The 14,035-nt window shown below is 41.6% G+C and overlaps 1 protein-coding gene across 3 annotated transcripts in view; it reads left to right on the top strand.

The window, feature by feature from the left end:
• The window catches only part of SDF4 (stromal cell derived factor 4), a 68,582-nt gene extending 60,126 nt beyond the window's left edge, over window positions 1–8,456 (top strand). For all 3 annotated transcript variants that reach the window (XM_030185808.1, XM_030185809.1, XM_030185810.1), the window contains exons 5-7: window positions 4,682–4,840; window positions 6,821–6,996; window positions 7,363–8,456. In XM_030185808.1, the coding sequence (XP_030041668.1) occupies window positions 4,682–4,840; window positions 6,821–6,996; window positions 7,363–7,539 (512 nt within the window). In that variant the 3' untranslated portion in view covers window positions 7,540–8,456. The remainder of the gene's footprint in view (window positions 1–4,681; window positions 4,841–6,820; window positions 6,997–7,362) is intronic.
• The last annotated feature ends 5,579 nt before the right edge of the window (window positions 8,457–14,035 follow it).

The raw sequence follows: 14,035 nt of genomic DNA, 5'->3' as shown, positions 1-14,035 counted from the left end.
CAGCCCCGCCATCAGTACTTTCGTGGATAACCTTCAGATGAATATCTCTTGGAAATGGTGCCCTATCTAAAGGCATCTGATGACTGTTAAGGTGCATACACAGTAGGCTCCACCAGGCTCCCCAAGCAAGATGAGCCTGCAGAAGAGTTAATTTAAGTTGAATTCTGGCATGAGCTGGTAACCAAAACAGTGTGTCCAAAAAAAAAAGAGGAATTGTACTCTCCCACCTGGGATCTTCTTTCCCCTCCTCCCATAGTCCAACTTTACCACGGTAAGTTTTACAGTACTTGCTTACCCAATAAACTCGGGTACATATTACAACATTCCAGATAGGGGAGAGTGACAGCCTGCATTATCTCTTTTAACTATTCCTTCATTGTTCCTTTTTAATATGTAGTTTCAAGCCACTGAAATCCTAATACACATACTTGAATACTTTGGCATCGGAGGAAATGTCTTGAATTGGTTCAAGGGGTTCCTAACCCTGCGCTCATATCAAGTCACATCAAATTTAACCACGTCCAAGGCATGGACACCTGAATGTGGAGTCCCACAGGGATCACCTCTCTCTCCAACTATATTCAACCTAATGATGATCCCTTTAGCAAAACTCCTATCAAACAATAACCTCAACCCGTACATATACGCCGATGATGTGACAATATACATCCCATTCAAACAAGACATCAAAGAAATCTCCAGCGAAATCAATAAAAGTCTACACATCATGAACACATGGGCAGATGCGTTCCGCCTGAAACTGAACGCAGAAAAAACTCAATGCCTGATACTCACCTCCCAATACAACACAACAGAATTCAACGTGATAAACACACCAAACCTAAAACTTCCAATCTCAGAAACACTAAAAATCCTTGGAGTGACCATCGACCGCCACCTAACACTCGAAACTCACGCAAACAACGTAACCAAGAAGATGTTCTTCAGCATGTGGAAATTGAAAAGAATTAGACCATTCTTCCCAAGATTCGTCTTCCGCAGCCTAGTGCAATCCCTCGTCCTTAGCCACTTGGATTACTGCAACTCATTATACGCTGGCTGCAAAGAGCAAATACTAAGGAAACTTCAAACAGCCCAGAACACAGCAGCCAGGCTCATCTTCGGAAAACCGAAATATGAAAGGGCAAAACCACTACGAGAGAAACTACATTGGCTTCCACTCAAGGACCGCGTTACTTTTAAAACTTGCACACTAGTCCACAAGATCATTCACGGTGAAGCCCCAGCGTACATGTCTGATTTAATAAACCTACCACCTAGAAACGCCAAAAGATCATCCCGAACTCACCTCAACCTCCATTACCCAACCTGCAGGGGCTTGAAGTACAAGACGATACACGCGTCAACCTTTTCCTACAAGAGCACGAAATCTTGGAATACATTACCACGCAACCTAAGAATGATCAATGATCAAGCCTCCTTCCGTAAACTACTGAAGACACACCTGTTCGAACAAACTTATGGAAAGAGCCAAAACACATAGAGACCACGCATTGTCCACAATGCAATACACATCCGCATCTGTTCCATCATCCCTTTATCCAGTCATCCATACATTCGTCCACGGAACTATATACACTATATGTCTAGGCGCCTAATAACGCCTAATAATGTTTTTTCCCATTGTTTCCTTCTAATGTTTCTATGTTTTGTCCCATTGTTATACTACCAACGATATTCGAATGCCTCGCACAACTCTGTTCAATGTAATCCATAACTTATTTGTAACAAATGTATTTCTATTATTCAAGTCTTATTGTAAGCCACACTGAGCCCGCAAATAGGTGGGAAAATGTGGGATACAAATGCAATAAATAAATAAATAAATAGTAAATTTTTTTTCAAGTGCTAATGCTTGAGGCGGTCCTTTTAGTAGGTTCTCATGAATGCTGGATATATCCCTGAAAACACTGCAGGAAGGTTTTGTACATTCTGGTGCACTAGCATACGTACACAGATTTGCAAGTGGGTTTTTGCCAGTTGCCCGAGGCCCTGAGGTGAGCACAGGAAAAGGTTGGGTTAGATCTTAAAAGCTATATTGACAAGATTTCCCATATATAGTAGCGAGAATGTGTACGCGCTTTGATATGCATGTAGTGGGTGGGGGAGTCTGAAGTCAGGCAAAGGCATAGGGCAGAAAAGTATTTAAACATTGGGTAGTCTATTAATGTTCAACAAGTAAGGAAATGCTGCATTCTGAAAAGTCAAATTTCACCAACTTATAAGGTTGTTTTTCTGAAACTCTAGCTGAGAGAATGTTCAGTGGAAACTATTGATCATGCCTAAAACTTTTTTTTTTCTCTTAACTATCTAAAAAAATTTCCCCGTTTTTACGTTTGTGTTTTTAAACCTGCCACATAGCTGAAACCCTTTGTTCTGATTCTAACAGCTAAAAGGAACAAGCCAGTAAGATACAAGTTTCACTTCCAAGCTTTTTTAAAATTAATTTTGGACTTTTATTTCGTGACTTCTGGTTTTTGCAGATCGACAGTGACACTGAGTTTCCATTCATAAGACTTCAGAGCACTTTGGAAGGTTTCAGCTCTGTATTGAAACCAGAAAGTGGTAGATTGGTCTGTGTGTGAAAAAAAAAACATGGGATTTCATTCAGCATCTGCTTAATTCTACATTGTGATATAAAAATGCTATTAAAATCATCAATTTTAAATATGCAGGTTTTTGATGTGTACTGATAAGAGGGAGGTGGTGAGGAGCATCAATTTCTGTGAACTGCAGACAGGTTATAGTGCAAATTTCATTTACACCTTATTCTGCCAGTGCACCTCACCCCTACCTTGAAGCATTGTCTGCTGTTCCAGTATTGAGGCTCCCTAGGTACAGCCCTGCCAAAGCATCTTTGTATTAACCCACTTTGCTGCCTTCTCCTCTCGTGTTTTACACAACACGTGTATCAGCATTTACAGAGAGCTGATGTGAATATTATTATTTGCACTTTGCTTTTTAAAGCTGCAGTGTCTCTGCTGGGGGGTACATGTGAGTGTAATGTCTACAGGCTCTGTGTGTTGTTTCTGCCACGTGAGTCAGAGTGAGCGCCCAAGCCCAGTATGAGTAGAGGTGGTCTGTGCCCACTCACAAAAAAAGATTTGTGGTAACTATGATAACAAGATGGGGGCGAGGTATGGACTTTCCAGAGTTAGGCAAATTTTACACATAAAGACTTTGAGACGGTAACATAAACATTCAGAGACAATACACTCTGGATCTCAAAGTCAGGTCAATTCTTGTAAAGCAGAAACAGTTTGGCACCAACAAGGCACCGCTTTGATCAGACATACCTCCATAGTCAACAGACTTGGGTAAAGGGAGCTTTTGAGGAAGAGTACTGTAAGAGTACTTTAAAAGAACTACAGAGGTCCCCGACTGGTACTAAGGATAACATTGACCGTTCATAAATGTGGTCTATATGGGAGGGAGATAAGAAGGATGTCGCTCCTGAAAAAAGCCATATAGGACCATATTCTATAAATGGTGCCGATAATTCAGTGCTCAACGGAGGTGTACGTCAGGATGAGTCTCGTTATAGGATACCTTTGAGTGCCAGGACTTAACGCCAGCTAAAAACTGGTGTAAATCCTGGTGCACAAAGTGGGCATGGTTCCCCCACTATTCTGTAACACTGCGCACATCTCTTGTGGATGCCTCTTACCTGCCCATGCCATTCCAGTGGCCATGCCTCCTTTAGAGTAGTGCACAATCCAATTTAGGTGCCCATTGTTACAGAATAGCGTGTAGCCAGATCAGCTCCCAAACCATAATTTTTGCAGATTAAGTGCTTGTTATCTCCAGTAATTAAATCATTGGAGCCTATTAACTAATTATTTTGGGCATCAATCTGTGATCCACGCCCAATTGTGGGCACCCTTTATAGAATCCTGGGGGTGGGGGTGAGGATAATGTGCTGTACAGTGTTTGCAAAGAAACACTTATTAAGCACTGAACGCACAGAAGAAAAGGTTTTGTGGTCTAGTGCTTTCAAGGCTAAGTGATATGCATGGCACAAAACACAGCATATCACCCTGCTTGAAACCGTTCCTACAATTAAGGGTCCCTTTTACCAAGCTGTGGCAAAAAGGGGCTGGTGCTGGCATCGGCGCTTGTTTTACACGCGTGCCAAGGGAGGGGGGAGTCCAGATTCTCGGACGATTGGCACAAAAATTAGAAGGGTCCAGATTCTCGGGTGGTCCGGATTTCTGGCATCCTGATTTCTGGACTTCTACTGTACTTTGCACTTGTCAGCAGAATAGTTTATGGGCAGAGCATATCAGAGGTCTGGTTTGCAAGATGACTGCTCCTAGGTAAAGCATCAGCTACTCTGACATTTATTTTGATAGTAGCTTACAGTCTTTTTTTATGAAAAAGGTCATACTCAAAACCTTGCACTCCTTTTTAGGATTTACAAAGTCTCTTGAAATACTGTACTGTACTGCCATAATGCAGTGTATTCAATAGTTCGGGTTTTGTTTTTTGGTGGGTTTTTTTTTCATAATCTACAGTATTGTTCTCTGCCTCTATTACCTTTTCCACTGGAGGAGTCAACTTTTACAAAAACTGTGAGAAAACTGAAAGTAGAGCTGGTTCCTAGGGCTGGAATGCCGCTTCTTGATTGTAAAATGTTCATTTTCCTTTTCTCTTGTTGCAGCTCAGGAAGTGCTGGATAACCTCAAGGACCGCTGGTTCCAGGCAGATAGTCCTCCTGCAGACCAGCTATTAACTGAAGAGGAATTCCTCGCCTTTCTTCATCCTGAGCGCAGCAGGGGCATGCTGCAGTTCATGGTTAAAGAGATTTTTCGAGATCTAGGTACAAGGGCTTAACCAGCTGAATACATTCGCCTTCACCACTACCACAGCTAAATAATGCTCCTCCTCTTTCCTGTCCTCCCTAACAAAAATAAATGCACTTCCATTTTATTTTATGGAGAGGTTACTGGAATGTCTTCCATTTACAAGAGCATAATTCTTACAATGCTAGATCAGAGGTCCATGAGCCCAAGCATCCTGTTTCTTACAATGGCCAGTCTGGGTCACTACTACTACTTAACACTTCTAAAGCGCTACTAGGGTTACGCAGCGCTGTACAGTTTAACAAAGAAGGACAGTCCCTGCTCAAAGGAGCTTACAATCTAATGGACAAAATGTGCAGTCAAACAAATTGAGGCAGTCTAGATTTCCTGAATAGAGGTATAATGTTAGGTGCCGAAGACGACATTGAAGAGGTGGGCTTTGAGCAAGGATTTGAAGATGGGCAGGGAGGGGGCTAGGCGTATGGGCTCAGGAAGTTCCAAGCATAGGGAGAGGCGAGCCTGGAATTGGCGGTGGTGGTGGAGAAGGGTACAGAGAGGAGGGATTTGTCCTGTGAGCGGAGGTTTCGGGTAGGAGCGTAAGGGGAGATAAGGGTAGAGAGGTCACCCAGCAGATCCCAAAGAGTAGATTTGTTCCTTATTGCTTACTCCCAGCGTTCCCGGTGAATAAGATAAATATAACAGAAACATCATCAGTGCAAGTTTCTCCCACCTGCTGCCCCATTTACAAACAGGTACAACACAAGCATCAGCAGGGCAAGTTTGCGCTACACACAGCCACACTCCTCGCCTGTTTTTGTGACAGGGAGTGTGAGGGGCAGCTAAGGACAGTTGGATGTGATTGACCGACTATAGTTTATTTAGCTGTAATCATGTAACTAAGCATTTCAGCATAATTTGTTTCATATTTCTGGCTGCTGTGTGGGGAAAGCAGAAGCATAATGAGTAACATAGTTGTTACGTTGCACATTTCAGTGCAGACCTGCATGCCGCCTAGAAACCCTGCAGAAATGATTCTTGTGGCTTTCTTTTATGGTAATTCTGAAAGGTGTAAAGCGTGCAAGCCATGAGACTTCTATACAGATGATACCCGGAGGTAGCATTGAGAGCACAGTTCCTGTAAAACTATCTACCCCATACAAGACAAATGCATGAGAAAGAGGCGGCAATAGGAAGGAAGGAAACATTTGTAAAAGCAATATGACACTATCTTCCTCTGCCTGCTCCCCATCCTTCAAAGCCACATTCTTGTGTACATGTAGACCTGGTATTATGAAGCCCCTGTGAATAGCTGGACTCCAGAGACCTCTAGGGGTCTTATGGTTTAGTTGCATGGCTAGAAATCAATGTAGCATTAATTTCAGACCAGCTTATGCATACAGTTAGGGAAATTCAGATCTGCATGCAGTATCTAACAGTGGATATAATTAATTATTTCCCCCATGCACTGTAATTCCTTGGTAAGGAAGAAGTGAGGATGAAGTAGATTTTTGAGTGTGTTGTACAGTATTTTTGCCAGGATTCCTAGATGGGTTTTGTGCAGTGTACCTGTACATGAAGGTTGTAGTGTAATAACTTGACAGCCAAAAGCGATTGGTGATCTTAATAAGCAGTTTTCTCTGGATGCCCATGCATAATGGACATCAGAGAAAATGAATAAATTTGTGGATCGTACTTTGTTAAAAGATCCTTTATTCACTAAAGTTAAATATCAACATGGCCCTATGCTTGAGACCATTTGTTTTTAGTCTGCTACCTGCTGCTTATGCTAGCAACAACATTAGGAGTGACTGTGGATCATCTGAATAAGACTTGGTGCCTGAAGCCTTTGATTTTATGTTCTTGGAAGAGAAGGAATTCTGATTTCTCTTTCTGCCATCATGAAAGCCTTTAAGCATGTCTCTCCTTTGTTGCACTCTGGGTGCAGTCTCCAGCAGTTAACACACTCACATTATGTTCTCTTTCTGTTGGCATTGCAGATCAGGATGGGGACAAGAAGCTGTCACTCTCAGAGTTTATTTCTCTGCCTGTTGGCACAGTGGAGGACCAGAAGGCCCAGGAGATAGATGACGACTGGGTGAAGGATAGGAGGAAGGAGTTTGAAGAAGTGATTGATGCTAATCGTGATGGGACTGTAACCATGGAAGAGCTGGAGGTGGGTCTTGCCAACACTGCGTGAGTTTAAATTTGTGTGTTTTTACATATATCCTCTGAGTTTCTAATAGAGATTCATGGAAGATCTATATTTCTTGTCCTCTTTGTGACGTCAACATGTTGACTAATTACTATGGTTTTACAAAGTGTGGAGGAAACACTGTCTTCCTTAGAAAGCTGTGGTATTCAGTAGATGCAGTATTTTCCTCAGCCTGAGGAAACAGGACCTGGTCAATATTTGGACACAGTAATGTTGCTCTTTCAGCTCAGATTGAGAAGTATTTTAAGGTCTTGCTTAGGCCTTTTGACTCTTGAAGAATGATTTGCATGCTAAAGGACCTGTTCCCCCATGTATGTTCTGCTGCAGGAGTACATGGACCCTATGAATGAGCACAATGCCTTGAATGAAGCGAAGCAGATGATTGCTGTGGCAGATGAGAACCAGAACCATGACCTGGAGCTGGAAGAGATTCTTAAGTACAGCGAATACTTTACAGGCAGCAAGCTCATGGACTATGCCCGCAATGTGCACGAGGAGTTCTAAGCCCGCCACAGGAGGCTGGGCTGCTTTTTTTTGCTGCTACTCATCATGTCTCTTAAAAAAAGAAAAAAAACCCACACTGGGCAGAACTGCAAATCATATACCTTTAACTTAAGCGGGGATGGGAGAGAGAAACAATCTTAATAAATAGACCTCAATTCTCATTACTCTGCCTTGTGGCAGCTGTGTTCTGTGGGCATGAGAAGTGGGCATGTTGGGGGGGGGGGAGGGACAATGAGACACTGCTGAGTTCTCTGATGACGGTGGGACAGCCCCAGCTGATTACAGCTTAATTTTTATATATATATTTGTATAATTATATAATATATATATAGGGGGAGAGAATTTTAATATAGATTTACAACATGAATGGAGAAAAGGGAATCATTCATAAGGTGAACCACTTTCCTGTCAGCTGTGGGATCAGTCCTTAGGCACTGACTTTTTTTGTCAGACAGTGTTATGGGGGTTTCTTGAGTTACTGTGCATTTCAGCTGCCTCTGAAGTTGAGAGTGGCTTATACAACCCCAGGTAACACATTGAAGTAGAAACAACAAGGGGACCCAAAACGCATATTCTGTCACTCCCCAGCTAAAATCGGTAAGGAGGGGTTATGGCATTTGAGCTGGCAATGGTTGCTTAAGACCTGCTTTGTCTAGTCTAAGAATGACACATCTAATTTGTAATTTAAAAGCATAAAATTTGTGGGGAGGGATAGGAAGAATGTTTAAGGATTTTTTTGGGGGGTGGATTAAATGTATTCATTCAACTTTTTCAAGAAAAACTTGTTATGCATTAATTTGACAGCAAAGATATACATCTTATTCCATTTTCAAGACAGTGTGTACTAACCATAAAATCAAGTTGTTAATTTTCTGGTTACTGTATTGTAAATACATGCACTTTGATTTTTTTTTAAATTTGGTCCTGTTTTCTCTCCTGTGTGTCAGGGTCCTTTTCATATACATTATTTGAGTTTGATATGTGTTTTTGGGACATCTGTACCTTTTTACTCCCTCTGATTAAACAAACAAGACCCAGAGGAAAGGCAAAGTTGTAGAGAAGAGGAATACTTAAAATACAAATGATGTTGTGGGTGAGGGGTTAAATATATGTGTTTACTTGAAATACAACTGAAAAGGCATGAGCCAAATCGAAATAACTAAATTTGCACACTGGGAATTTGAAGGCCAGGAGACCATTTTTTCCCTTACCTTGACGATATTGGCCGCAGTCAAACTAGTCAGTAACAGGATGGAATGTAAATTGCTTAGCTTGGATTTCCCTTGATTCCGTTAAATTCTCCGAATCAGTATGTTCTAAGTCACATTTCCTTGTCTTCTTTCTCCTTCTGTTTTCTCCCTTTTTACATGATTTAAGCCTATGCTTCTTACCCACGGCCTTACTGTCCTGTAGTTTGATTCTCTTGTGTCTTAACCAACTGCCAAGTATTATCCATTCTATAATCCAGTCACAGAGCAACTAGGGTGGGGGCGGGGGAGTGTGAAACCTCTTGGAATCTGTGTTGTGGTTCAAGGAAACCTAACAAAAGGAATTGGCAGGTGAGAGAGCATGGTAGGTTTTGGTCATGTCTGCTGTAAAGCAGAATCTTCACTGCAAACCAAGTGGCCTCATTAGTGCAAAACTTGGAACTGTGGTCTACGAAAACAGTAATTTGCTGGTGTTAGAATGTACAGAACATATCAAGCGTTCCATCCTTATGCTAACGTTTCATTATTGATCATTGTGCTCTGACATATCCTCCTGTTGAGGTTATGGCCTTCTGCTGCCTGTGGGTTTTGGTCTCTGCCTTACAGGTGCTGTTCTTAAGAAGATGATTTGAAAATAAAGATATACTGCCATCACACCCCTATTATGAAAGGTGAAATTTACGGATTTAATATTTCTTAGTACATGACTTTGTTCACTTTCTGTAATTCAGCACTGCCAGTAATGTATTCTGATACGAATTTCACAGCATGTACAAAAAAGTCACCACAAGGTCACAGCTCTGGCTTTGTAATTTCCAGGAACTGTGGTCGGTTGTGATTGAAATGGTCTCTTTTTGAGAGTGATAGTTAGCTTATTGTACTAAGCATAATACAGATGCCATAGCTTGAAGTTTCCCACCGGGTACTTTCTACAAATAGGTTAGTTTTATGCATGCCATGACTGGAAAGAAACCTCATCCTAATGCCAGGGTAGCTAGGAGCTGGTCTCAGACTCTCAGGTTTCCTGCTAATACATGTCTCACCTCTTGCATTGTTCCAAAGAAAGCCGCCTCCTGGAGTTTATAAGATGTAACGTGAGGGGGGAGAGGTTTATGATGAGAGTTGCACCCTACCAAAAATGGCATTAAGACTTTTACCAAATTGTAAAGATGATGTTTCAGATTCCCTAAAAGGTACATGTACCACTATAGTCCCTGACAGTTTGGAATGGATTCACTTGGCATGAAAGTGAGTTTATAGAATTGATTTATTAGGGGCTCTTTAAAAAAAAAAAAAAACAATGGGTTAAACTGACCTCAAAAATCACTTCATTTAAGGAATCCAGAAGCAGAGATAAATAATAAATTTGCTACTATTCATAAGGTCATTGGAATGGTTTTATGATGAAATGTAAGAAAGAGTTCAGGAGCAAGAAAGAAAGCAAATAATAAGGGGGAGGAGTTGGAGAAGAAGGAAAGGACTGATAGGGGCATACACGCAGTGTCCCACTGCCAGAGAGAGACTTTAGAAAATGAGGTTTACAAGGTGGCATTGTGCTAGAAATTAGCTGTTTGAACAGATGAGGTCATAGAACAATGGAACGTGAAGGTTAACATTTCCAAACTTGCAAACCAGTGGTAACCGACCTGTTTTGAATGTGTATCAAGTCAAGTTTCCAGGATATCAACAATGAGTATTGTACTGACATTTATCATAGTTAGTCCTATTACTAGGTTGCAGTTTGCCGTTTCCAAGTTTGCATCATTGCAAACTTGGACATGAGGCAAACTTGTATGTCCAAATCATTGTATTTCTGTTTATATTTGATCATTTTACTATTCTGCTTTTAACAAAATTGTCTTCAAAAGGTGGTTAAAAAAAATCCCCCAAAATAAAACAAATTAATTATGCAGGAGATAAATTTTGCATATAGTGGAGGTAGGATGTGTAAATCTGTCTCATGCATATTTATTGTGGATATCTTGCAAACCTGACAGGTACTCCCCTAGGTCTGAGAACCAACAGTGCAAAGTGTAAGTATACTCAGTAATTACTCAAACTTCACAAACTCATAGTTACCATAGACTATTGCTTCTTTAAACAGATCCTCTCTCCTCAAACAGGCTAGCACTACTAATACTCATAAAGCTGAACAAGCCTGCGCTCTGGATCGAGTTGTATGAATCAGTCTACAGTTAAACCATTGTCAGTTGTGCTAGTCTGTTTTGTTTTATTGAAAAAGGCTCAGAGACTGTGTGTGGCTTTGCTGAGGTTAAAAACTCATCCCTAGTATTTCAACATGCAGTTTATTTTTCCAAGTAAGTTTGAGGGTATAGAATAATTTGCTTGATAGGCCAGGTCTTGTGAAATCCTTCAGTTATTGTCTTAGTTCACTGTTGGGCTCAGAGGTTAGTTACTCATCCCTAGTATTTCAACATGTAGTTTATTTTTCCAAGTAAGTTTGAGGGTATAGAATAATTTGCTTGATAGGCCAGGTCTTGTGAAATCCATAAGTTATTTTCTTAGTTCACTGTTGGGCTCATTTTCGAAAGAGAAGGACGCCCATCTTTCGACATAAATTGGAAGATGGTCATCCAAATCGGTATAATGGAAAGCCGATTTTGGACGTTCCCAATTGCACTTCGTCGCTGGGACGGCCAAAGTTCAAGGGAGTGCGTCGGAGGCATAGCGAAGGCGGGATTTGGGCGTGCCTAACACTTGGACGTCCTTGATCCATAATCGAAAAAAACAAGGACATCACTGACGAACACTTGGACGTTTTCACCCGAACCTGTTTTTCTTACAACTAAGGCACAAAAAGGTGCCCGAACTGACCAGATGACCACCGGAGAGAATCGGGGATGACCTCCCATTACTCCCCCAGTGGTCACTAACCCCCTCCCACCCTCAAAAAACATCTTTAAAAATATTTCATGCCAGCCTCAGAGGTCATACTCAGGGCCATGACAGCAGTATGCAGGCCCCTGGAGCAGTTTTAGTGGGTGAGTGCACTTCAGACAGGTGGACCCAGGCCCATCCCCCCCCCTACCTGTTACGTTTGTGGAGGAAACAGCGAGCCCTCCAAAACCTACCACAAACCCACTGTACCCACATCTAGGTGCCCCCCTTCACCCGTAAGGGCTATGATAGTGGTGTACAGTTGGGGGTAGTGGGTTTTGGGGGGCTCAGCACACAAGCTAAGGGAGCTATGTACCTGGGAGCAATTTATGAAATCCACTGCAGTGCCCCCTAGGGTTCCTGGTTGGTGTCCTGGCATGTCAGGGGGACCAGTGCACTACAAATGCTGGCTCCTCCCACATCCAAATAATTTGCATTTGGTCATTTCTGAGATGGACGTCCTTGGTTTTGAAAATTGCTGAAAATCAGAAACAACCAAGTCTAGGGATGTCCATCTCTAAGGACGACCAAGTTTAAGGATTTGGACGTCCCTGACGGTATTTTCGAAAGATGGACGTCCATCTTGTTTTGAAAATACGGGTTTCCCTACCACTGGATCGGGACATTTTGCAAGGACGTCCAAATTGCAACATGGACATCCCTTTTGAAAATGCCCCTCTGTATGAGTCCAATTGACCCCTTGAGTCTGCTGGAGTGTGGTTGTGCAGAAGCATTTTGTGAGTAAGGGGTAATATAGTATACCAGAGTTTTGTGTCAGGCAGTGGGGTTTCATGGGCCTGATATTTTATTTTTTATGAGGTCTAGTGCTTCATTTTGTGTTATGGGATCATGATGTTGGGGAAGGGGAGGGAAGGAGGGTTATCGTCATTTGATATTTTTATTGTATTCTCATTTGTTTTTTTGTATTGGATTGTATTGTGATTTCATTAATGTGATAATTTTCTGCCTTGAATCTATTTTCTGGGTAAAAGTGGAATGTGTATTTTAAATTTAATGTATGAACTACCCCCCACTCTCACATAATCAGAAACAATAACACACAATGCCTGTTTTGGATCAGAATTGCAGCCAGGGTAGTAATCATCTCTAAAGTCTCAGACTGATGAAGCAACCAGTCTATCCTTCCCAGAAATGTTTTTATCTTAGTAACCAGTCATCACTATTCAGCACAGCAATAATGAATCCTGTGCTTTCCGTGCTAGGTGTAGGCTGTCTCTGCCTGTAGGAGAGAGTTTATAACTCTAGAGCTCTTGGGTCATGCCACACTCCTCCATTGAGTGAGTTACTTCTGGAGTAAATGAGATTTTTAACTCTTTCTCTGCTGACTTGGCTTCTGTCCTTTTTTCCCTGTGGCATCTGAGCTTCTCTCCATGCTCAAAGTTACCCTCATCTTCCCTAATAGCATTCTAACGTATACTCAATTACTCATTTTATTTAGAGAGTAGTTTTTTGAAATTGCTGTGAAACTAGTTTTGAATGGATAAAATGTTAAACAGCAGCAAGTTTTTTAGACATATTTCATGTCAGCTGTTACAGCTGTTGTCAAGGTCATTTGGATTTAGCTCACACCTTTTCAGTATTAGCTCTAGATGAGTTACATTCAGGTACACTAAGTAATTTCCTTGTCTCCAGAGGGCTTGCAATCTAAGCTTGTATCTGAAATAATGAAGGGTTAAATAACTTGCCCAAGATCACAAGGATTAGTGGTGGGATTTGAACTCTTTGTCCCTGGTTCTCAGCTGACTGCTCTATTACACCTCCTCTTTTAGGATTGAATAAGTAGCCTGGGTCATTGGTGGGTTTTCTAAATCCTGTTGCTGCAGGTGGAGGCCTGTGCACTATTGAGAGGCGATGGAGAGGGGGTGCATAAGGATTTGATATACCGCTTTTTTTCCAGGGCTGTCAAAGCGGTTTACAAAGTTAAAATATGACATCAAATCCAAAGAAATAGAACTTCATTTTTGATAGGAAAGATTGAACACACACAAGAAAACATAATATTAAAAATAGGAAAGATCATAAAGGAAAGGGAATCAAGGGAGGGAAAGAAGGGGGGAAATAAAACAGGCACCAGTGGCATCTGTGTAAGCTAATAGGATCGTTGCAAAATATCATCTAAGATTCCAAAAGCTTTCTGAAAATGTGTGTTTTAACTTCATCTGGAATTTTAAGGTTGATTTTGATCTGAGATCTGGGGTAGATGGTTCCATAAAGTAAGGGCAAGGAAAAAGAAGTCAGAATTGTGGGTGGATTCATGGAAAGCCTGCTTGGGGGAGGACAAAATGAGATGGTTGGAGCTGAGGGACCCAAGAGAGCGGGATGGGGTGTATGGGATGATTAAACCAGACATAGATGAAGGGCTACCTAAG

This window comes from Microcaecilia unicolor, chromosome 13, assembly GCF_901765095.1.
Source record: "Microcaecilia unicolor chromosome 13, aMicUni1.1, whole genome shotgun sequence".
In the NCBI taxonomy this organism is placed as follows: domain Eukaryota; kingdom Metazoa; phylum Chordata; class Amphibia; order Gymnophiona; family Siphonopidae; genus Microcaecilia; species Microcaecilia unicolor.
This window is presented reverse-complemented; position numbering and strand designations above follow the sequence as displayed.